The sequence below is a fragment of the Microcaecilia unicolor genome, chromosome 1, assembly GCF_901765095.1.
Source record: "Microcaecilia unicolor chromosome 1, aMicUni1.1, whole genome shotgun sequence".
In the NCBI taxonomy this organism is placed as follows: domain Eukaryota; kingdom Metazoa; phylum Chordata; class Amphibia; order Gymnophiona; family Siphonopidae; genus Microcaecilia; species Microcaecilia unicolor.
In genome coordinates this window covers 562,552,960-562,576,968 of record NC_044031.1, presented here as the reverse complement: position 1 = coordinate 562,576,968, position 24,009 = coordinate 562,552,960, and the positions used below count along the sequence as shown (strand labels likewise).

Genomic DNA, 24,009 nt, shown 5'->3' with positions numbered 1-24,009 from the left:
AAATTCATTTGCACGATTTACCTTTGGTAAAACCATGTTGCCTTGGACCTTGTAACTCACTGAATTCCATTCTTTCAGCAACACTTCCATTACTTTTCCAATTACCAAATGAGGCTTACCAGACTGAAGTTTCCCACTTTTTCTTTGTCGCCACTTTTGTGAAGAAGGACCACATCCGCTTTTCTCCAATCCCTCAGAACCTCTTCTGTCTCCAAGGATTTATTAAACAAATCTTTAAGAGGACCCGCAACAATCTCTCTAAGCTCCCTCAATATCCTGGGATAGATTCCATCCAGTTTCATGGCTTTGTCCAGCTTCAATTTTTCAAGTTGTTCATAAACACATTCTTCTGTGAACGGTGTGATATCCACTCCATTCTTATACGTACCTTTGCCAGCCGATCATGGTCCTCCTTCAAGATTTTAATCCATGAAAACAGAATTATTTGTTTAGCACGTTCGATTTTTAATTATCACTCTCCACATAGCCGTCCAAAGCATATGTCAGTATCAACTCCATTTCTAGCCTCTTCTTCTTCCACTAATATACCTGAAAAAACTGTTGTCTCCCTTCATTGCATTCTAAGCCATTTGCTCTTCCGCCTCTGTTTTTGCTAGATGTATCTCCCTCTTGGCTTACAAAAGAACATAAGAGTAGCCAAAATGGGTCAGACCAATGGTCCATCTAGCCCAGTACCCTGTTTTCCAAACTGTGGCCAAATCAGGTCACAAGTACCTGGCAGAAACCCAAATCATGGTAACACTCCATACTACAAATCCCAGGGCAAGCCGTTGCATCCCATATCTGTCTTAATAGAAGATTATGGGCATTTCCTCCAGGAATTCGTCCAAACCTTTTTTAAACCCAGATACACTAACTGCTGTTACCACATCCTCAGGCAAAGAGTTCCAGAGCTTGACTATTCGTTCAGTGAAAAAAATATTTCCTCCTATTTGTTTTAAAAGTATTTCCATGTAATTTCGAGTGTCCCCTAGTCTTTGCACTTTTGGAACGAGTAATAAAATCACTTTACTTCTACTCATTCTACACCACTCAGGATTTTGTAGACCTCAATCATATGTGACCTCATCAGTCTCATTTCCAAGCTGAAGAGCCCTAACCTCTTTAGCCTTTCATCATATGAGAGGATTTCCATCCCCTTTATCATTTTGGTCATTCTTCTTTGAACCTCTTCTAACTCTATTACATCTTTTTTGAGATACAGCGACCAGAACTAAACACAATACTCTGTAGACGCACCATAGAGTGATACAACGGCATTACAGTATTTTTGGTTTTATTCACCATCTCTTCCCTAGTAATTCCTAGCATCCAGTTTGCTTTTTTGGCCGCCGCCACACAATGAGCAGATGATTTCAGCATATTATCTACAACGACACCCAGATCTTTCTTCCTGGCTGACCCCCAAGGTAGACCCTAGCATCAGGTAGCTATGATTCGGATGATTCTTTCCAGTGTGCACCACCTTGCATTTCTCCACAATAAATTTCATCCGCCATCTGGAAGCCCAGTCTTCCAATTTCCTAAGGTCTTCCAACAATATTTCACAGTCTGCACGTTTTTTAACAACCTTGAATAGTTTTGTATCATCTGCAAATTTGATCCTCACTTGTCATGTTGACTTCCATATCATTTATAAATATGTTAAATAGTACCAGTCCCAGTACAGATCCCTGTAGCACTCGACTGTTCACCATTGAGAGAAATTACCATTTAACTCTACCCTCTGATTTCTGTCCAATAACCAATCCATAATCCACACCAGAACCTTGCCTCTTATCCCGTGACTCTTTAATTTTCTCAGGAGTCTCTCATGAGGAACTTTATCAAAAGCTTTCTGAAAATCTAGATACACTACATCAGCCAGCTCACCATTATCCACATGTTTACTCATGCCTTCAAAGAATTGAAGCAAATTGGTAAGGCAAGACTTCCCTCAGCTTCCTAAAGGAAAAGTCCATAGACCGTTATTAAATGGACTTGGAGAAAATCCACTATTTCTGGGATAAGCAGTATAAAATGTTTTGTACATTTTTGGGATCTTGCCGGGTATTTGTGACCTGGATTGGCCACTGTTGGAAACAGGATGCTGGGCTCGATGGACCTTTGGTCTTTCCCAGTATGGCAATACTTATGTACTTATGAACCCATGCTGACTCTGTCCCATTATGTTTGTCTACATGTTCTGTAATTTTATTCTTTATAATAGTTTCCACTATTTTGCCCGGCACCGATGTCAGGCTTACCGGTCTATAATTTCCCGGATCACCCCTAGAACCCTTTTTAAAAAATCGGTGTCACATTAGCCACCCTCCAATCTTCAGGTACTATGGATGATTTTAATGACAGGTTACATATTACTAAAAGCAGATCAGCAATTTCATGCTTGAGTTCTTTGAGTACCCATGGATGTATGCCATTTGATCTTGGTGATTTACCTACTCTTTAATTTGTCAATTTGGCTCAGTACATCTTCCAGATTCATCGAGATTTCTTTCAGTTCCTCCACATCATCACCCTTGAAAACTATTTCTGGTACAGGCAGATCTCTTACATCTTCTTCCATAAAGACAGAAGCAAAGAATTCATTCAGTTTCTCTGCTATGGCCTTGTCCTCGCTGAACGCCCCCTTTGCTCCTTCATGATCTAACAGTCCCATGGATTTCCTCGCAGGCTTTCTGCTTCTGATATACCTGAAAAAGTTGTTACTGTGAGTTTTAGCCTCTGCGGCATGTTTCTCTTCATATTCTCTTTTAGCCTTCTTTATTAATGCTTTGCATCTGAATTGCCAGTACTTATGTTGCTTTCTATTTTCTTCATTTGGGTCCTTTTTCCATTCTTTGAAGGACAATCTTTTGGCTGTAATGGCCTCTTTTTAACCATGCTGGCTGTTTTCTCTTCTTTCCACCTTTGCAAATATGTGGAATGCATCTGGACTGGGCTTCTAAGATTGTATTTTTGAATAACATGTATGCCTGATTTAGTGTACTAACTTTAGCAGTTAATCCTTTTAGCTTCTTTTAACCATTTTCCTAATTTTATTATAGTCGTCCTTTCAAAAATTAAATGCATCTACAGTAGATTTCCTTTGCGGGTTCATCCCAGATAGTAGCTAAAAGTTGATCATGTTATGATCAATGTTTTCCAGGGGTACAAACACCACCACCTCTCACACTGTGCCCTGCACGCCACCAAGGACCAGATACAAAATGGCTCCCCCTCTTGTCAGTTCCTGGACCAGCTGCTTCAAGAAACAGTCGTTTATTACATCTGGCACTCCCTGATGTAACATTTATCTAGTCAATATCGGGGTAATTGAAATCACCCATTATTATAGTGTTGCCCAATTTGCTAGCTTTCCTAATCTCTGTAAACATTTCTTTATCTTTGTTCTGTCACGGCAAACAGTAGGACAGCCCTACAAGAATACTCCTTCGCTTCACACATGGAATTTCTATCCATAATGATCCCACGCTGCTGTGTCATGTGGAATGTTTATTTTACTTGACTCAATTCCCTCTAACATATAGCACAACCCCCCTCCAATTTGTACCCTGTTAACACAGTATCCCATTGATTGTCCTCTTTCCACCAAGTCTCTCAGATGCCTATTATGTCTACCTCATCATTTAGTGTTATATATTCTAACTCTCCCATCTTATTTTTTTTTAGGCTTGTAGTACTTGTATACAGGCACTTCAAATTGTGCTTTTTCCTTTCATCTACAAGCTGCATAGAAGTTGAAGGTGATAATGTGCTCTCTCATTAAAGCACACTTGACTTACTTTCAGCATTGTTGAAACCTCTGTATTGGGATTCTCTAAATGTCCTGATTCAATAGTATCCTTCAAGGATATTCCACACCCGAACCATGCCCTCCTGTGCAACTGTTGCCCCCCCCCCCTCCATTCTAGTTTAAAAGCTGCTCTATCTCCTTTTTCCTATGTCATTTGTACCGACATTTACCAAGACAAATTGGCTCCTCCCCAGCACTATCTAAGATCCTGTCTAGGTGATGCATGAGGTCCACCGCCTTCGAACCAGGCACTTTATAAAACAGGTTCCCAGAACCATCAGCACACAAATGTTCTTACACAAGTTTACACCTTTTCCAAGGAAGTTGTAAATGTGTTACATTTGTACCCCGCGCTTTCCCACTCATGGCAGGCTCAGTGCGGCTTACATATTGTATACAGGTACTTATTTGTACCTGGGGCAATGGAGGGTTAAGTGACTTGCCCAGAGTCACAAGGAGCTGCCTGTGCCTGAAGTGGGAATTGAACTCAGTTCCTCAGGACCAAAGTCCACCACCCTAACCATATATTTTATAACGTATGGAGTATATCTCAACTTTGCCTCAGTTCTGCCCAATCTCCGCTCCCAGTAATGATTATGTGTAGATGGCATAAAAGTAGGTGCTAAACTGCTGTTCCCCCTTTTTTTTTTGCACATCCATAACCCTGCACATTTTTATAACTGACATTTTCTATGGGTGAAATATACTTTACATATAGAAACTTATCCCTACAGTACCCAGATTTTATTTTAACTTTCATTTTACCAGAATGGACAGCAATGAAAGGTGGAAAACTTACATTCATACTTAGCATCCTTGACTTAAAAAATTTCATCCCATGCACTATGACTTTCACATGGTCTGTGTGAGCAAATGTCTCATGTTTCCCTTGCTGCACTTGCCAAATAAAAGAAAAGGTTTAATTTATCTAAGCCACTCCATGTGTCAGCATAACCAGAAAATACTGCAATAGCAATAGGCTAGAGTAAGTGCCAAAACAAACTCAACCAAGGTTTCTGTTTAAAACCTTCAACACATTAATTTTCCTATAACAGGCACATGTGTATGGAAAGAACTAGCATTAAGATAGCACATAATTCCAATACCTGACAATTTATCAAACTTTTCTGTTTAACTTTTAGTCTACATAAAAATGTGCAAACAAATGTCTACATTTACCAGTGTCCAATTATTTTACAATGAATTATAAAAGCTCAAGATTCTACTTAAAACTTTTACATCAAAAAATTTGATATCTCTGCATTTTTCTAACGTTCTGATCTATTATGTTTATAAATGCTTCAAAAAGAATTAGGTAAGCATGATCCAAAATAACTTACATCTAAATGCTTCTGTAATCGCAAAATATAGAGAAAATGTCAAAGCTAAAATGCTAACAGCTAAATGTGGTAGAACCTGCCGAGGCTCGGTAGCAGACATCGGACTACCAGGAGATCGACACATCTGCACCTCCTGTATAGAGGTGGAGCGGTCCTCTTGGCGCCAACGCTTCTTGGGTGCCAATTCTCTCGACACCCTGGAGTTCCCGGCACCATGTGTCAAAGAAGAATGATGACGGTGCTTCTTCGCCTTACGCCCGTCAAGACTCCTCGGAAACCGATGAGGACGATGAGGAATCCTCACATCTGGGGGGGGGGGGGCTGCATAACAGGAGGCCTCGAGACAGGTGGAGATCCACTCAACGCCTCACTGATCCCAGCGCGGGTTGGTCTCTCAGGAGCCATTACCTCTGCTCCCGACGTCGAAGTCGCCGACCTCGGTACCGATGTCGGACTGGGGCCCCAAAAAGCTTTTCTCGTTGGGCTTCTCGAGACGCTTGAGTCCGTGTCTTCATACGAAGACACAGACTACAAGCAGCTGGGCTATGGTCGGGCCCAAGGCACTGGATACACCAAGCGTGGGTATTGGTACCTGAGATGGTCCGGTTGCCCCGAGTACAAAGTTTGAAGCTGCTGGGTGTCCTCGATGACATGGAAATGAAAACGGCTTCGGCGAAATCAAAAGATGCGATTGTGCCTACCAAAAGAAATACCTGAGCATCGAAAACAAAGGAAACTTTAAAGGTGACTAAACTAAGAAAAAACTACACCCTCAAACAAGGAATTGTCAAGGGAGAACACCCCTATCAAAAAAAGCCCATCATGTTGGGCTGCCTTTGATAGGGGTGTTCTCCCTTGACAATGTTCTGTGCAAATTCCTAGAATTTGATCTCACAGCTTTGAACAAATAAGCAGAGCTGTTTTTTTTTTTCCATCAGAGACAGACATTTGACAAAAATTCTATGCCCTTCTGCCTCATTATTAGAAAAACAGGTCAATTAAAATATCTATATTCCAATTAAAATACCTCTCCTCAATTGAACCTTAACAATCCTCCTTTTCACATTTATACAAACATAGAACGTGTAGTGACTTGTATGAATATGACACACAAATAAGAAACACAGATGCACACAGCTGCAAGGTGCAGCTGTTGGCAAGAAAACAATTTTATTAGGCAACAGTAATTTTGCATAATACATATCAATAAGGAATGCACAAAAATTTCATATCTTCTTTCACAGCAAACTGATATATGGTAACATAATATAAGCATGACTTTGATCTCTTATCCAAGCTTTTACCACTTCTTAACAACCGTTTAATTTCTGGTCAGGTTCCAACTCTCTGGAAAACTGCCATAGTCTACACTATTTAGCAGAAAAAAAACCCCACCTTCCTTGGACCCTCAATCTGACCAGTATTAAATCTGTGATTTCTTTCTAAAATTCTTTTAAAAATTTTGTATTTATTCAAGAATCTTCTTGTGAAAAATCTTTTGCATCACGTCTTTGACAATCTGATATTACAGCTCATTTTAGAACAGAGACAGTTTTAGCAGCTCTTCTAAGTGAGATGAATTCATTCTTATCTTGATAAGCTTGATAAGCATAAGATTGTCCTAGCTGTATCACTTGATTTCTCTGCTTTTGATTTAATCATTCCCTTTTGCTTTCCCATCTCTCTTCTGTTTGTATAAAGGAAACTGTTTTGGCTTAGTTTAGTTCTTTCCTCTCAAATCATTCCTATAAGTTTATCATTATATCTTCCACATCATCTCCTTGTTCTTTCACTTCTGGTTTCCCCCAGGTCTCTATTCTGACACCACTTCTCTGTAATTTGTTCCTTTGCCCTCTTACAGCTGTTATCCAGTCAACTGGCATTAAGAACATAAGAATAGCCATACTGGGTCAGACCAATGGTCCATCTAGCCCAGTATCCTTGTCCAAACCATTTTTAAACCCAGATATGCTAACCACTGTCACAACATCCTCTGGCAGCGAGTTCCTGTTCTTAACTAATTTTTGAATGAAAAAATATTTCCTCCTCTTTGTTTTAAAAGTATTTCTATGTAACTACATTGAGGACGGTCTTCGCACTTTTTGAAAGAGTGAAAAATCGAATCACTTCTACCTTTCTACACCACTCAGGATTTTATAGACCTCCATCATATCCCCCCTTTTCTAATTCTGTCATATCTTTTTTGAGATATGGTGACCAAAATTGAACGCAATATTCAAGGTGATGTCACAACATAGAGCGATACAGAGACATTATAATAATGGTCTTGTTTACCATCCCTTTCCTAATAATTTCTAGCATCCTGTTTGCTTTTTTGGTTGCCGCCTGCACACTGTGCAGAAGATTTCAGCAGATTGTCTACAATGAAATCTGATCTTTTTCTTGAGTGCTGACCTAAGGTGGACCAAAGTATCATATTAAAAGGCATACAGGTGTTTTTGAAATTCCTTTGAACTGCAATGTTTTTTTTGTTCGAGCAAGTACGCCATCTACTTTGTTGATTTTTTGACAGCATGACACACGGAAATTGATTCTGAAAATGACCTTATAGAGGTAATTTTGTAAGCCTTGCAGAAATAGCTGCCTAGGGAATTGCCCAAGGATATACAGTATACATGCGTCAGGTATGTATAGCTAATGCACAGCATGCATTTTTAGACAGTTCCACAGATTCTACAAATAATGTGCAAATTTACATGCGCAAAATTGCATACTATTCGGAGATGCATGTACAACCAAACTGGCTGAGCCAATTAGCGCCAATAATTGGGTGCTATCAACTACTGGCATTAGCTGGAAACAATTTGGATTTGCGTGTTCATAGTGCTACTGCTATTCTATAAAGATCTGCGTGCAAATCTTATAGTGTGCAAGTCAAAAGGGGGCAAGGCCATGGGAGGGGCATGGGTGGGTCAGAGACATCCATCAAAGATGCACATGGTACTACCAAATACCAGGGATCCGTACCCACCTTACGCGTGTATGTGTGTTTGTATGTTTATCTGTGACCAGAAGAATGCTGTACTTGGGAGAATTAATGTAAAAAGTGCAATTCCCTAACAGTGTTATTTCACTCTATTAAGGTTTCTATATTGCACAAGTTGGAACTGCTTCTCCCACAGAAATACATTGGGTTGATTTTTTGGGTGATCTTATTTCTCTAGAATCCCCAGATTGACCTGGTCCATTTTGAAACATGCCAAATTTAGTCCCATTCTATTACATTTTCAGAGAGTTATTTAGCCTCAGAAAGACAGATCTAACATGTTGGAATGGAAAGAATAAAAAGACAAGTGTTTTTGGCGAGACCATGTGGTTCACAAAATCTTTGCAGGAACCCTGTCTGTCACATTTACAGTGGATCAGCACATATTTGTACTGGAAATGGGATTCCTGATGTTTCAGCAGACATTTGTTGAGAAGTAGGAAAATGAGCCAATTCTCCTCCACCACCTGTGTTCAAGCTGCCTTAGTTTAACTTTGAACACATTTACTTGTGAATCTGTCATATGTAAGTTTTCCCTGGCTTTGCAACTGTAGCTGAAGAGTTTAATAATTGTCATAGCCAAAAAATGTGGTGGTATTTCCATTCTGGATTTGTGAGCTCAAGGTCAGTTTTATCCTTTGTCAAGAAGTTCAGTAAGCAGTTCTAGAAACATTTCAAAATGCTGCTGTTACCCAACTTTCACACTTCCATATGGTACAGCACATTCTCACATACACAGTCAAGTTCAGACAGAAGCTCCTGGAATTGTCTGTGCTAAAGTCTGCTTGCTCGTACAATTTAGAGGACACAACTACGACCTTGACAGAATTCCATTGCACTTCTTTGCAGTATAATGGCTTGCTGATGGGTTATGCAGTGGATTTGTATTAGTATAAAAAATTGGAACTAAGAATTATAACATTAAATATCTAAGTAGCTCCAAATATATATATATAACATAAAATAAGTAAACAATTATTTGTGAAGGAGAACCATCGGTATGGTAATCCTAGACAAAGATAGTCTGCCATAATACACGTGCCATAAAATTGGTCAATCATAAGCACCCACTAGCACAACATCATAGGCTAGTAGGTGGCTGTGATAAACCAATTTTATGGCACACGTATTATGGTAGCCTATTGAATCCTTGTCTACTGACAGCTAATTATTACTTGGATTTCTGTTATAGTTCTTGGTTCCAATTGTTTATATTTGTGAGCTTTATTCCATATATTGTTGTTTGCTCCCCACCCTCCCCAGAGCTTTCATCTCCTATATAAGCTCCTAGTATACATAATTGGCACTTTATTGTTTAATGCCAATCAGGTAGTCTTCCTAATGTGTACTCCTTGTCATAACACGTCTGTAATACAGTTCTGACAATCAATATGACTTTCATTCAGTGAAATAACTGGGATGCCTTTTTCCTAAGGCACACAATGTGGTAGCTCAGAGCTTTCCCTATATATCTTTGCTAAGAACAGCAGACAGAGAGCAGCAGCGGCGGCGGCAGCAGCAACACAAAACCATTTGCGAGATAAAAACAGTGTAGTAGACCACACATACCGCAACTAAGCGGAACCAAATATGGTTGTTCCATGTGTGACCTACTACACTGTTTTTCAACTGTTTGCTATGTAAAGGGAGCTTATCAAGCTCAGACAGGAACTGGCTGCAATAAAGCAACTACCAGGGCTACACAGCATCCAACTACTTTACCTCCACTTACACAGAAATGAAAACATCCCTAAAATATGTGGACTACAGTAGGCTCAGTAGGTTATGATCTGTGTCAGAAGCACACACCTGTTCAGTTGTTGGCAATACAAAATTCTTTTGCAGCACTGGAGCATTAAACTCAGGACATCAGAACTGTAGCTGAACCAGAGGCTAAGATGTTAACTCAATGCAAGAGGCACTCCTCCAAAACACAGCTGAAACAGCTCAAAACAGCAAAACCTTGCTGCTAGGTGACTCTGGCCCAGATGCACAAAACGTTAACGACCCTCTAAGGAGGAAAATTTGAAACGTAGCATGCATTAAAGGCCATTTTCCGACGACGCTAGCAGCTAACGAAAACGGAATGCAAACGAGAAACTACCATTGAAATGTGGACAATTTGGAATGCACTAACCATATCGACGATTGCAACGAATCATTTTCCGTGAGAAATTTAACGTCAGCTCAGACCTGTCGTTAAGGCCTGACCTGTCATCTCCCCGCTTCCCCCTGCACCATGAAAATCCAAGCTGGCATCTTTAAAAACAAAAGTGAGATTAAAAAAAAAAAAAAAAAACACTTGGCTCCCCGCTTCCCTCTGCATAAAATAAAAAATGAACACAAAATCGAAAAAGGATTGGGAGGGGGCAAAGGCGCTCGTCAGAAGCGTCCAGTATGGATGGCCTTGCCCCCCCCCCCCCCCCCCCCCGAGGTCACCGCTGCTCCCCGCTTCCGCTCGTATAAAATAAAAAATTAAAACAAAACTAAAACGTTTAGCAGCCCCGGTCCCCCTCCCTTCCTGTCTCTCTCTGTATGCCTTTTTCCATAACTCCGCCTCCCGGCATCTTCCGCCCCCGTGCCCCGCCCCCCTGAGCTCGTCGCCGCCACTCCCCCCCTTGCTTTACCGGCCCGCGCAGCGCCTCTCACCTCTGTGTGAAGGCGCTGCAGGGATGGAACAGCTGATCGGCGATCACTGCTGCCTCCTCCGACGTCTCTCTCTGTTCTTCCTGGGCACGCCCTCCGCTGACCTATTCAAGAAGGCATACCACAACGTACCCCCACACCTGACTGATAACCAAATGACTACTAATGAAAATTATGCAACACGCACTACCACTTTATTTCTTACATCAGAAACGAACTCTCTATAGCTGACTATCCAACTTATATTATAACTAACTCTATCACTCAGGAACCTCTATACAACATCAAATTGTATCATATTTTACCATGTATGCACCTTAAGGTAACATCATTTGTAATTCTCGACCTGGAAATGGCGATCGCCATTACGGCATAATGTAAGCCACATTTAGCCTGCAAATGGATGGGATACAAATGCTACAAATAAATAAATAAATATGATTAAGGTTGATAAAATCCTGAGCGGTGTAGACGTGAATCGATTTTTCACTCTTTTAAAAAGTACAAAATGGGACACAATGAAATTACATGGAAATACTTTTAAAACAAATAGGAGAAAATATTTTTTCACTCAAAGAATAGTTACACTTTGGAACTCACTGACAGAAGATGTAGTAACAGCAGTTAGCTTATCTGGGTTTAAAAAAGGTTTGGACAAGTTCCTGGAGGAAAAGTCCATAGTCTGTTACTAAGATAGACATGGGGGAAGCCACTGCTTGCCACTGGATTGGTAGCATGGAATGTTGCTATTAATTGGGGTTTTGCCAGGTAACCTGTGGATTGACCACTGTTGGAAGCAGGATACTGGGCTAGATGGACCATTGGTTTGATCCAGTATGGCTATTCTTATGTTCTTAAAACTGTGATCATAAGGTGAATGTAGGAGCCCAATATCAATATTCGAGGGAATTGGGTCATGTTGTGCTGTTAGGTTCATTGTTTTTAAGGTAGCTGTGACCACAATGGGTGGGGATGGTGAAGCTAGTTACAGAACTACTGAGTGGGCTACAAGTGAACAAGGTAGGAAAGGAACTGCCTTGTTTAGTGGTAATGTCCAGAACACTGGAAGGTCCCAGAACAGAGTCTCACAATAATGGTGGACCTGATCGCCCCCCCCCCCCCCCCCCCCCCCCCACCAAACCAATCGAAAACTCACCTGGTCTGAGGAGGGGTCCAGTAACATTCTTCCCTCACTGCCACCATTTTGCAAGACAGTGGTAGTGAGGGAAGGATGCCATTAGATGTCCCCTGTAGCAGGTAAGTACAGCATTAATGGTTAGAAGGGATCAGAAAGCCTCTTTGGGGTGGAAATCAGGCCCACTTGTGCCATGAGTCTTTCAGGGTGAAGTGCTGTACTTTATTTCAGATGACACTTTTGCTCCTGCATATACTTTAGCTTCACTGCAAGCCTCAGTGCTACAAATGTAGGGAAAAATGCTTTAAAGTTTAGCAAAGTATTAGCAGCAATTTCAAATTCCATGACCACTGCACTAACCTTTAACATAATGGTTTTACCACTGATTTCCCATGCTAAAACGTTTTAGTGTATTAGGAGTAAGATTAGTGTGAGAAAATCTTGAATAAATGAGGCCATTTCTATTATACTTATAAAAAAAATTCTTTATATTTTTATTAACTTTGACAAAATACAACAAGCAAATTAACACTTATTTTTACTCCAACAGAAAACCAAAACCAAAGTTTCAGCTCAAAAACAACAGTTAAAGTCCCATTTTGTGGACACAAATATTGTTCTCACACCCCTGCAAAAAAAAAAAAAAAAATTAATAAAAAAAAACTCTTCCTCATAACCTCCTCTTCCCACTTACCCCATCTCACAATTAACCAGAGCTTGCTACTAGTCCAGTTGACCATGGTTCCTTCAGTCAGCCGGTAACCACCCCACTCTTCCTACTCCCAATCAATGACTTCCCATGTCTATCTGTAAATTTCTCCATTTACAAAATCTATGTTTCCAATCACACACTGCTGGGCCATCAATCCCCTTTCAATGAGCCTCTCTCACACACCAAGCTGCAGACAACCCCAATCGTAGAATGTGTTTCTTCCATTTTGGACTTTTCCCTCCTGGTCTCCAACCCATAAGACATGTATTAAGAGTCTAATGAACCCCCACCCCACATCTGTAGCAATGATAAAATTTGTAGCCAAACATTCTGGACTCTGGACAGTCCCACCAATTATGTTCTCCTACACTGCCTCCAACACATACCTAAGGACCCTGGGTAAATCTTATTCAATCTCTCCAGAGTTAAATACCACGTAGTAATAACTTTATATACATTTTCCCTCACTAATATGCATGGAGATACCTTTGCACTTTCCTGAAATATCTATTTCCATTATGCTCTACTAAAGGCTGCTCCCAAATCTGCCTTCCATTGGAGCATAAACCTGTAAGTTGTAAACTGCCACCCCCAAAGGAAATTGTAAAATAGGAATAGGGCCCCTTTCATTTGTGTCATTGACTCCCACAGCTGTTCCAGTTTTTCTTTTTCTTCCAGGATGTCCTTCATTAAACCTATAGCTTTCACACAGTGCTGTCTGTACTTGTACAACCAGCAACAAATCTCTTAAAGCTAAATGATAGGATTCCTTAAGTGTATCAAAGGAAACCAACTGATCAGCATTCAGTGATGTATAGTAACAAAGTAAAAATAATTACTGTACTTAAAGTTTTGTCACTTTAACTTGTAAAGAAGTACAGGATAACATTTGTTACTTTTACAGAAGTAATAATTTCACCAATTTTTACTACTTTTACTCAGTTACATCTGATGTTTGCAGTTAAAAGAAAGTGGAAGCAAGACGTAAATGATCCTTCCTTGGTAAACTAAATGGAACAGCAAAACCTGGAACAGGATTTTTCCATTGCAAACCTTGTCATGCAGACAGTGGATCATCTCATCTTAAGTTTTGCTGTTCAGGGAATACAGCCTATGAGAACAGTTGAGCTGTCTGTGTTCGTTGAATTTGTTACTGGGTCTCCAGTCAAACTGAGATGAAGATAAAGCTGAAGCTGATTGCAGTTCTTGGTGAGCAAACTGTACCACCGCAGACTGCTGGTAATCCCATGGAAAACATTACATTGGGATGACTGTCCACTGGATTGATAGACTTTAGAGAGGAGGTCTGCTTGTCTGGCCTTAAGACTGAAAGGTTTCCACACTTAATGTTTTAGCATCAGTTCTCAAAGGTATTCAAACAGAGTGCCATCAGACCAGTGGCGTAGGAAGGGGGGGGGGGGTGGGAGGGGCGGTCCGCCCCGGGTGCACGCGCTCGGGGGGGTGCCGGCCCCGCTGGTTCCCTGCTCCCTCTGCCCCCTCCCGTCCCGTTCCGGGGCAGAGAGAGCAGGGAACCAGCGGGGCCGACGCAGCTCCTAGTGACGTGCACTCGGGGCGGATCGGCCCTCCCGCAGGTAAGAATGCGGTCCGGGGGGGGGGGGGGGTTGCGCCATGCTGCACCCGGGGGGGGGGGGTGCGCAGTGCCATTAGCCCTAGCTACGGCACTGCATCAGACAAAAAACTGTAGGAACAGACAATGATTCCAACTTTGTGAAAGAAGCCCTCTCTGTAATTGGACAGCATGACGATGATAATGAAAATGCAAGTGATGAGTTATACAGTACTACTTATAATAAAGTATTTTCGCTATAAGAAAATCAAGTGCTTCCGACAGAGATTCCCTTGATCAACACCTGCAAACCCTGTCGGAAGACATCATTAGTTTTTCAGCCTTGTCTAATCTGATGGATTTTTTTTGTTTTTTTTTTTAAATCAGACTGAACCCTCCACTTCCTGCCAGTGCTGTTCAACACCTTTTTAGCTGTGCTTGATTAATGATTCACAAATGCGCTCACATGAGTGAATCATTTTCAAAATTTAGTTTTTATTAATAGCAAAGTGAATTGAATTATAGAGCAGTAAATTTATTGGGATAAACATGTTAACAATAGTTGCATTCAACTGAAGTTGCAGTACTTTTATTTCTTACTCAAAAAGTATTAGGCAATAACTTCAATTCTCAGCGGCCATTTTGAATCTCGCTGAGACCGTCACAGGCAGCATACAGGAGGATGGAGAGCAGCGCGCTGGGCAGGAAAGAGGGGGCTCTTTCCTGCCCCGACGTCACTAGACCACCAGGGAAGATCGCGTGAGTAAGGGGAGAGGTCGTGACAGGGCCGGGGGGGAGGGGAGGTAACCCTAGGGAGGGCGATCCCGAACAAGATGCACCGGAGCACCTAGGTTTTAGAGGAGGGAAAAAGTGCGTCTTATAGTCCGAATTTTTTTTTTCCTATTTCCCTCCTCTAAAACCTAGGTGCGTCTTATGGTCTGGTGCGTCTTATAGTCCGAAAAATATGGTAAGTACTTCCTAGTACTTTGAATAACACTGTCAACATTTAAGAATTGTTCAAAATGACATCAACCCTTTATCCTCCCAAACCTAAAATATATTTGCTCTGTGTGATCTCATACCCTATTATTGTCCTATTGGATACTTTAAGCCCCACTTCCAACTTATTTTTCATCTCATCCCATACTTTTCAACAGGTGGCTGGTGAAAGGATTCTTAATGGTGGCCCCTAATGCTTTATAATCCAACTTTCGCATCAAATGCCAAAGAGAACAGAACGCATTATAAATTTGTTCTAGTTGAACTGCAATTTTGTGTGGTCTGTGCTCCCATTCTAATGTTTAATTGGGCCACTAGGTAGTACCAGTGAAGATTTGGGACTGCCACCTCTCCCAAATTCTCTTATTTGCCATAACACTGACCTGGCTACCCTCAACTTAGATGTTTTTTATGTATTAATATGTCTCTTATATATGATGTCTGTAAAGTATGCAAATTTGTTATGAGTTAATTATGTTTCTAATTCATTTGTCTACCTATGTATAGTTTTTTAATTGTAAACGTGAACTTTATACCCTGTCTAGAAGTAAATATAGGAGATTTTTTTCTAATAAAATGTAGAGATTACATAGACCAAAATTCATTTTCTAAAACACTTTTTTGAAATATTCAGATCTGAAGAAAAGGACTGTGAGCTCTAAAACATTTATGTAATAATAATCTTTGTTGGTCCTTTCAAAGGTATACCCCCAGTATACAAGTGAGGCATATTTTCAAAGCACTTAGCCTTCTAAAGTTCCATAAAAACCTATGGAACTTTGGAAGGCTAAGTGCTTTGAAAATATGCCTCAAGGTCTCCAGTTGTCTTCATGGTCAACTTTAGTTACTAGAACTTTATTCTATGGTATGAAGACAAAAGGAGAAAAAATAATTTTATTGTAAAAGCATGATTATGATAAAAATTAAACCACCAATTCACGCTATTACCTAGGATAACACCTAGGGTTTAGTTAACCAAAAGGGCAGAATCTGTCAATTGGCCACTTCATAAAACAAACCCAATGTACAGCTAGCAACTAGGCTGGAAAAAGTTGAATCAGCCTTCAAGTAAATACAATGTCAAATTGAAGAAAAGAGAAAACAGAACTTAAATGTTAAATACACAATGATGAGTAAATGGAAATAATGCAAACAGGCACACAAGAATAATTTCAATATTAACAGCAAATAATGGCAGATAAATCTGGTCTGCACAGCAAGATGTTTAGAGTTGTAACTGCTGCTCTATAAATATTACCCATGCCTTCTCAGAAGCACAATAAAATTGTTTCACTGCTAGTTTGGGCTGAATATCCACTCTGTTCAGATTACCCCAGTGCTTTCTTTCCATCCTCCTATCATTAAGGAATCCTCTTGTGTTTAACAGCCCATACCTTTTTAAATTTTGGCTCCAGCTACTGACTTATCACACTATTTTGCTGCCAAGTGTTCATCAGACACTATCATGCTGAAGTAATTTCTCCTGGTGAGTGCACATCAGCCTCATCCCCTTCCCCACTCTGGGCTCCAATGCATATATCTCCTTTTGATTTCTGCACCCTAAACAGTTTAGTTTATTGTCACTATGTATACCGCCCTTCCACAGGAATCAGAGCAATTAAATTCAAAGCAAAGAAAAAAAAAACAAAGCAAGGAAGGAAAAATAGATTTAGAGGTAGATAAAAGCCAGAGTCGCTACTGAGGTGCTGAAATGGCCGTCCAATCTAGGTGACAGTATTAAAAGCCTTATTCTAAAAAATAGGTCTTAAGGAGAATTTTAAAACATTGGTATGATTCTTCAGCATGTAAATCTGAGGGAAGAAGATTCCAGAGGTATGGGCCAAGAAAAAAAAAAAAAAAAAAGGCAAGCGACAAGTGTTCTAAAGTTGTGTACATGAGAGAGCTAGAACAGTTAACTGATGCAAAAAAAAAAAAAAAAAAAAACCACAGGAAGTCCAAAACTCCATAAAGCTGACCTAAAACACCTGAAGGATGGAGAAGAAACACACAAAAGGCGTGCAAATAAATACAGCAGCTCTTTAATTAAAAGGAAAGTCCAAAATATCTGTATAAATTACTGCAATGTCTGAAATCTATAAAATGATGCACCTAGCAGAATCTATCTAGCAGTTCAGTCAAACCATTTAGGATCTCAGATCCTAAGCAGTTTTGATCGCGCTACCAGATTCAAATAATTAAAATGGTATGCCTAGCAAAACTCTGACACCGCAGCAATTTATACAGATATTTTGGATTCCCAAGGTTGGCCATTTAGGCCGAAACATGGTCCGCTTCAGGTCCTTTTAATAGAGAGCTGCTATACTTATTCACAGTTAACTGATGCCCAGAGGAAGAACGCAGAGTATGTACAGGTCTAAAAAAAGTAATTAATGAAGATAAGTACGATGGGACACAAGTGAGAATAGTCTTATGAGTCAAAGTCAAAATTTTATATTGAATTCTGGATGACATTGGTAACCCAGTTGATGTTGCTTTACCAAAGGAGAAATATGATCAAATCCATGGGTACCTTATAAAATACAGATGGCTGTATTTTGTACTGTTTGAAGTTTTCTTTTTTTTTAATTAAGACTTCAGGTAAGCCAGCATGACATTACAGTAGTAAAGCTTGGAAGCCATGAGGAGTAGCACAAGCATAGTTATCAATAAAAGAACGTATCAAGCAAATAGTGCTTAAGGAGAGAAAACAGGAATGAACGAGAGATTGAATTTGCAGTGCAAAATGATAGCTGTGTATCAAGGATCACATAGGGGAGTATTGCAAATACGAGGAGTGATGGTAGTGTGGGTAGAATGACCTGTGATCCAAAGAGAAGTAGATTTAGAAGGATCAAGTGATTAGAGGAAAGTCAATGATCAATAGAATCGAAACAATTTTGTAGGGGGGACAGAATATGAATAAGAGTCCTGAGGAGAGACCAAAAGAATATCGTCAGCATACATATAAAACCGAACATCCACTGTCTGAATCAAAACAGCTAAAGATGCCAAGATGTTAAAAAAATAAAAATAAAAAAGGTGGGGGGAGACAGTATAGAACCTTGTGGAACTCCACAGTGAACTGGTGGAAAATTAGAATCAACTAAGGGTGGGTGAATGTTTTATTGACGCTCACAGAGAAAAAAAAGAAAACCAAGAAAACAGTTCCCGAAATCCCGAGTGAGGCAAGAGAAGAGGGTGCGTAAACAGATCAAAGGCCACCGTCAGGTCGAGGGAAATCAGAAGAACATTCTTACCTAAATCGAATGCCACATGTATATCGTTGAGAAGCGAGGCTAGACTAGTCTCTGTGGGAATGACCCGAATAAAATCCAGATTGCATATAGAGTATATTCTTTGCTTCAACATAATCAGAGAGCTGCTGAAAAACAATTTTTTTCAGTGTGTTTTGAAAGGAATGATATATTAGAAATCGGTCTGTAGTTAGGAGGGTTAGAATACTGAGGCTATGCCCTTTCAAGATGGGATGAACTTTCGGTTTTTTCCAGTGGACATGAACAATGACACTGAGCAAACTATTCTTTACCACAGAAAGAATTAAAAGGTAAGAGAGAGTGGGTAGAGAAAGCTAACCATATGGAAGGCAGAACCATCCAGAGAACACCAGGTTTTTCGAAGAGAGGTGAAAACTTTAGTAAGAGTGGCAAAGGAAGGTAGATTAAATTCTGACCAAAGCCTGCAGTGAAGAGCAGTCCAGTGAAAGAGAAGAAAGGGGTGATACAGAGCCAGTAGAAGAAGAAACTCAGGGAAGTATAGAAGGTGAAGGAAGAGAAGCCCACATCTTAAGAAACATGTCATCAAAACAATTTGTCATTAATGAATCTGAAAAAGGGTATTCTCTAAGACAATAACCTAGATAATATTTGGAAAAGGGTCTGGGAAGGATTGGTTGAGTTACTAGTTTAGAGTAGTATTTAAAAAGAGCAATTTTCAGTTGGGCCTGTTAAGTCACGTAGTAGTTGACAATAATGTTGTGCATGAAGGACAGAGCATGTTTTATGCCAAAACCTTTCCATGTGTCCTAATGGGCTCTGCACTGAAGAAGGGAGTTATCAAAAGTGTGTTAAGTCAAGCTTTTACTGCACCTCAATTTACCACAGGAGTCACCAGCCGCAGTATATGCATAAAACTAACTGATTAAACTTGTGAGTAGTGTTATGCCACCGCCCTGAGAGGACACGGACATAAAGCTGCATGATGCTCCCGGGTCTTATCTTAAAAGGGCCACACACAGCACCCTTGAAGTGTCCCCCTACCCATCCCAAGCACAAACTTCCTCCTGAAGCCCGCCCTCCCAAATAAGGCACATACTATACAAGCTCTACAATCTGAACTCCTCTATCCTGAATTCCTGCTCAAGGGCACCCTTCTGGAAGTCTCACTTCACTGGAACCCTCCACACCCCTCCAAGAATAGAACCCCCATCTTCTCAAAGTCCATCCCCCCCCCCCCCCCCCCCCCCGGCCCACAGGTTCAAGTAGGAGCTATCCCATCACTCCTGCCCTTGCCAGTACCCGATTCAAAATGGTCCGGGTGATGTCCAGCAGTCCTCTTTGTGGCCTGATGGTCCCAGGACGGTAAAATAACCCCAGCTTTTTGCTCAGGTTACTTTACCAGCTGTAACGTGACTTGCAGTACAAGTTACATTATCGAATTTACAAAATAATGAGTTGCTTTACATGCATTTGCATCTCATTACTATGTATTGTGGGATAACCTAAGTAACGCTGTGTTAAAGCACCAAAACCAGCGTTAGAGCCTTTTAAGCATGCAATAAGGGGCAAATAATGCAGGTTAGTGCCCTAACACAACTCAATAACTACCTCCCTAAATCTTATGTGCATTCCTCATGCTATTCTAAATCATTTTTCATTCTGTGTACTTCAGGGGTGTCCACTCCGTTGAAGATCTTAGGTTCTATTTCATTTTATTAGACATGCTAAACTGATTTAATGCATCCTGAAAAACAGTTAAGGAGCACTTAGTTAATTAGTGCTCATTAATCAATTTAGTGTGCAATAAAAAATTTTTAAGGAGAATTATAAAACAAGCATGCACTAACAAACATGTATCTTTAGTTCTTATTTACTAAACTGCATTAACTGGTATAGTTAACATGTAGTAGCTGTAAAACCTCTGTGCTAATTGTAGGAGTGGAGGAATAGCCTGAGAAACCAGGAAAATCCGGTTCAAATCTCACTGCAGCTTCTTGTGATCTTGGGCAAGACACTTAATGCTCCTCTGCCTCAAATACAAAAAAACTTAGAGGGCAATTTTACACAGCTGCACCTAACCTGCATGTCAAAAGTACCATCAAGCTGACAGTTAGGCATTGTGGTACTTAGACAGTACCTTATAGAATAGTGCACATAGAGGGGATAATCGAATGTCGCCAGCGAAATAGGTCGCCGGCGATCTATTTTGGCGGCGGCGCAACAGCTGGCCGGAACCATATTTTCGAAAAAGATGGCCAGCCATCTTTTTTTCCAATAATACGGTTTAGCCCGGCCAAATGCCAGAGTTCGCCGGGTTTGAGATCGCCGGTTTTGTTTTTCAGCGATAATGGAAAAAAATGCCGGCGATCTCAAACCCGGCGAAATCCAAGGCCATGGTCATGGGAGGAGCCAGCACTTGTAGTGCACTGGTCCCCCTCACATGCCAAGGACACCAACCGGGCACCCTAGGGGGCACTTCTAAAAATGTTTAAAAAATACCCAAATAGCTCCCAGGTGCTTAGCTCCCTTACTTTGGGTGCTGAACCCGCCCCAAATCACCCCCAAACCCACAACTCTACACCATTACCATAGCCCTTATGGGTGAAGGGGGGCACCTACATGTGGGTACAGTGGGTGTTGGGGGGGTTTGAAGGGCTCAACACTTAGCACCACAAGTGTAACAGGTAGAGGGGGATGGACCTGGGTCTGCCTGCCTGAAGTGCACTGCACCCATTAAAAACTGCTCCAGGGACTTGCATACTGCTGTCAGGGACCTGGGTATGACATTTGAGGCTGACAAAAAAAAGGTTTTGATTTTTATTTTTTTAGTGTGGGAGGGGGTTGGTGACCACTGGGGGACTACGGAGAGGTGATCCCCCATTCCCTCCGGTGGCCACCTGGTCAGTTGGGGCACTTTTTTGAGGCTTGGTCGTGAAAATAAAAGGACCAAGTAAACCCGGCGAAATACTGCTTTCTTTTTTTCCATTATCCGCGAAAGCCGGCCATCTGGTAGCCACACCCATGCCCCACCTTTGCTACACCGCCGACATGCCCCCTTGAACTTTCGCCAGCAAGGCGACGGGAAAGCAGCAATGCTGTCAAAAAAGCCACTTTCGATTATACCGATTTTGCCGCTTTTGAGAGATCGCCAGCCATCTCCCGATTTATGTCGGGAAATGGCCGGCAATCACTTTCGAAAATAAGCCTGATAGGCACCTAACTGCAAGGGGGAATTACATGTGAGCTGAGCATTGGTGGGTCATAGGGTTGTCTCACAGTTAGACGCATAGTTTATAGAATACTTTTAAACTAAGCGCGTCATTTGGCTCACACCTAGGCGCATCAACTTACGCCTGCTATTGTCACGGCATAGAGGGTGCACCAATGCCGATATTACACTAGTACTCTACGATTGAGGTGCCAATTTATATAATTGTCTTTCACAGTTGTGAGTATTCCAGGTAGTGTGAAACTTACTCTACCTGAATGTTACCTGCAAGAAAACAAAATTTTTCATTCCAACCCTTCCACAATATTGCTCAAAACTGGGACTCCTCAAGGCACTCCACCAATCAGCTTTCTCTCCTCAGACCGAGTTCCATTTACCACCATTCTGTATATTATACAACAACATTTTCTAATGCAGTTCTTTACCCTGGTTTGTATAAATAATAGATGAAATATCTTTACTACTATTTGACAAGTTACCACATATTTGCTCAGAAAACAGTACGATCTAGAATTACCTCTTATGGGCAAATATTCCACTTACTGTGTTTGTTGGATCTTCCTGTAATATTCTGTCATATAGCTGGATAGCATCATCATACCTATTCCAAAAAAGAAAATTGAAACCACATCTCAAACGATTTCCCAAAAGTGCTCAGTCTCAAATGATCATCCAGTGATTCACAAAAAAGAACACTGTTAGATTTTTAATAGGGAAAAATATTAATTTTGATTGTGGAATAGAAATAAACATCTGATTTTTGGCACACACAAAATAGGAAAGCTGCATTTTCAAGAGTTCATTAATGTTTATATTTTATCAACTGAAGAAAAACTCATTTTGAATGTGAGCATTTGACTAACTTTACTTCATAACAAAACTTCAAAATCAGATAAAAACAGTACAAGTCTGTTCTACACTTGACACAGATTCTCCATAGTAACTGAAAAGACAAAACAGAATGGGGTTTGGAGGATTCCACTGTTGTGCTAATTGGATTTTCAGAACATTTATTTTTAAAATATATGTCTGTAATACAGAATCTATACACATCAACTAAATACAGATAATGCAATTATTTATTTATTTATTTATTTAAAATAAGAGGGCTAAGGGCAAGTAAACTATTTTCGAAAACAACAAACACAAAAGCCTCCAAGGCAAAAGCTTGTAAATACTTTAATGTAAAAGTTGAAATGAAATGAAATACTTGTTCCAGTAAAGAAGCAGAATACAGAACTCCCATCAACATTCCAAAGATACACTATCAGAGAAATTAAGGGGCCCTATTACTAAATCACTGTATAATATGCAGTTATTGTGAGTTAGCACAAGACTATACCTTGTAGTAGCTGCAAATTTAACATGGCAACTACTGGGGCATTCCCATCATTTGCCATTACGGGTACAACGTTAAATTTGCAGATACCGCTCAGAACTGTGCTTGGAGTTATCATAGAAGCACTTAGTGCCTCCTATTTAGGAAATGGTAAGTGATCCCTTCCTAACTGCAAACCTGCCAATTAGTGCATGGTAGTTGAGGTATGTTAATCACAAAATACTTTCCTCACATATTTTCAGCCCACAATACACCCCCTAACACAAAAACCACTTAATGCATGGTTTACCACATGGGAAATGTAAAAATACAGCAAAGCCCCTTAATGTGGTTGTGTGCTAGCACTTACCATGCGGTAAACCGTATGTTAAGTGCTTAACACAGTTATGACCCTTAATATTTATGTTCATGTATCAACTAAAAAAGCATCATGATATTTATACAGGTCAAAAAAAAAAACCTGAAGAATTATTTTCATTAAATTACACAGGAAGAGTCTGGCCAACATTCACAGTGCTGCCAGTTTCTGTGGGTCATGCCATTCATCATAAGTGTTTGTGGGCAAGCAAGCAATCAATTTTATCCCATCATTTTTTTCCAGTCCAATGGAATTTTGGAAAAACTTATACGCAAGGGGGAAAGAATATAATTCTCTGAAAATGCAATATCGTAACATAGGGGCTCTTTTACTTAAGCTTGGCACATGCTAAAAAATGGGCATCCTATTTTACACCTACGGGATATGTGAGCCCATACTAAGGTCCGTAGTGACTTCACTCCAGAATCAGCTCAAATTTTAATATGTTATGATCACCGTTTCTCAGTGGATCCAACACCTCATTCTATGCCCTGTATTCCACTAACAACTAGATCTAAAGTAAGGACAGCAGCAGAAAGGCAATCATAACTTTATGCAGATAGTTATCAGGGTACTGATCTGAAAATAATAGCAAGCAATTGCCTAATATCCATTATTCAGCAC

The 24,009-nt window shown here is 40.5% G+C and overlaps 1 protein-coding gene across 1 annotated transcript in view; it reads right to left on the bottom strand.

Moving 5' to 3' along the window:
- EMC2 (ER membrane protein complex subunit 2) overlaps window positions 1-24,009 on the bottom strand; it is a 102,704-nt gene that overhangs the window by 41,814 nt on the left and 36,881 nt on the right. The window contains exon 5 of the mRNA XM_030218060.1: window positions 22,232-22,289. Coding sequence (XP_030073920.1) covers window positions 22,232-22,289 — 58 coding nt within the window. The remainder of the gene's footprint in view (window positions 1-22,231; window positions 22,290-24,009) is intronic.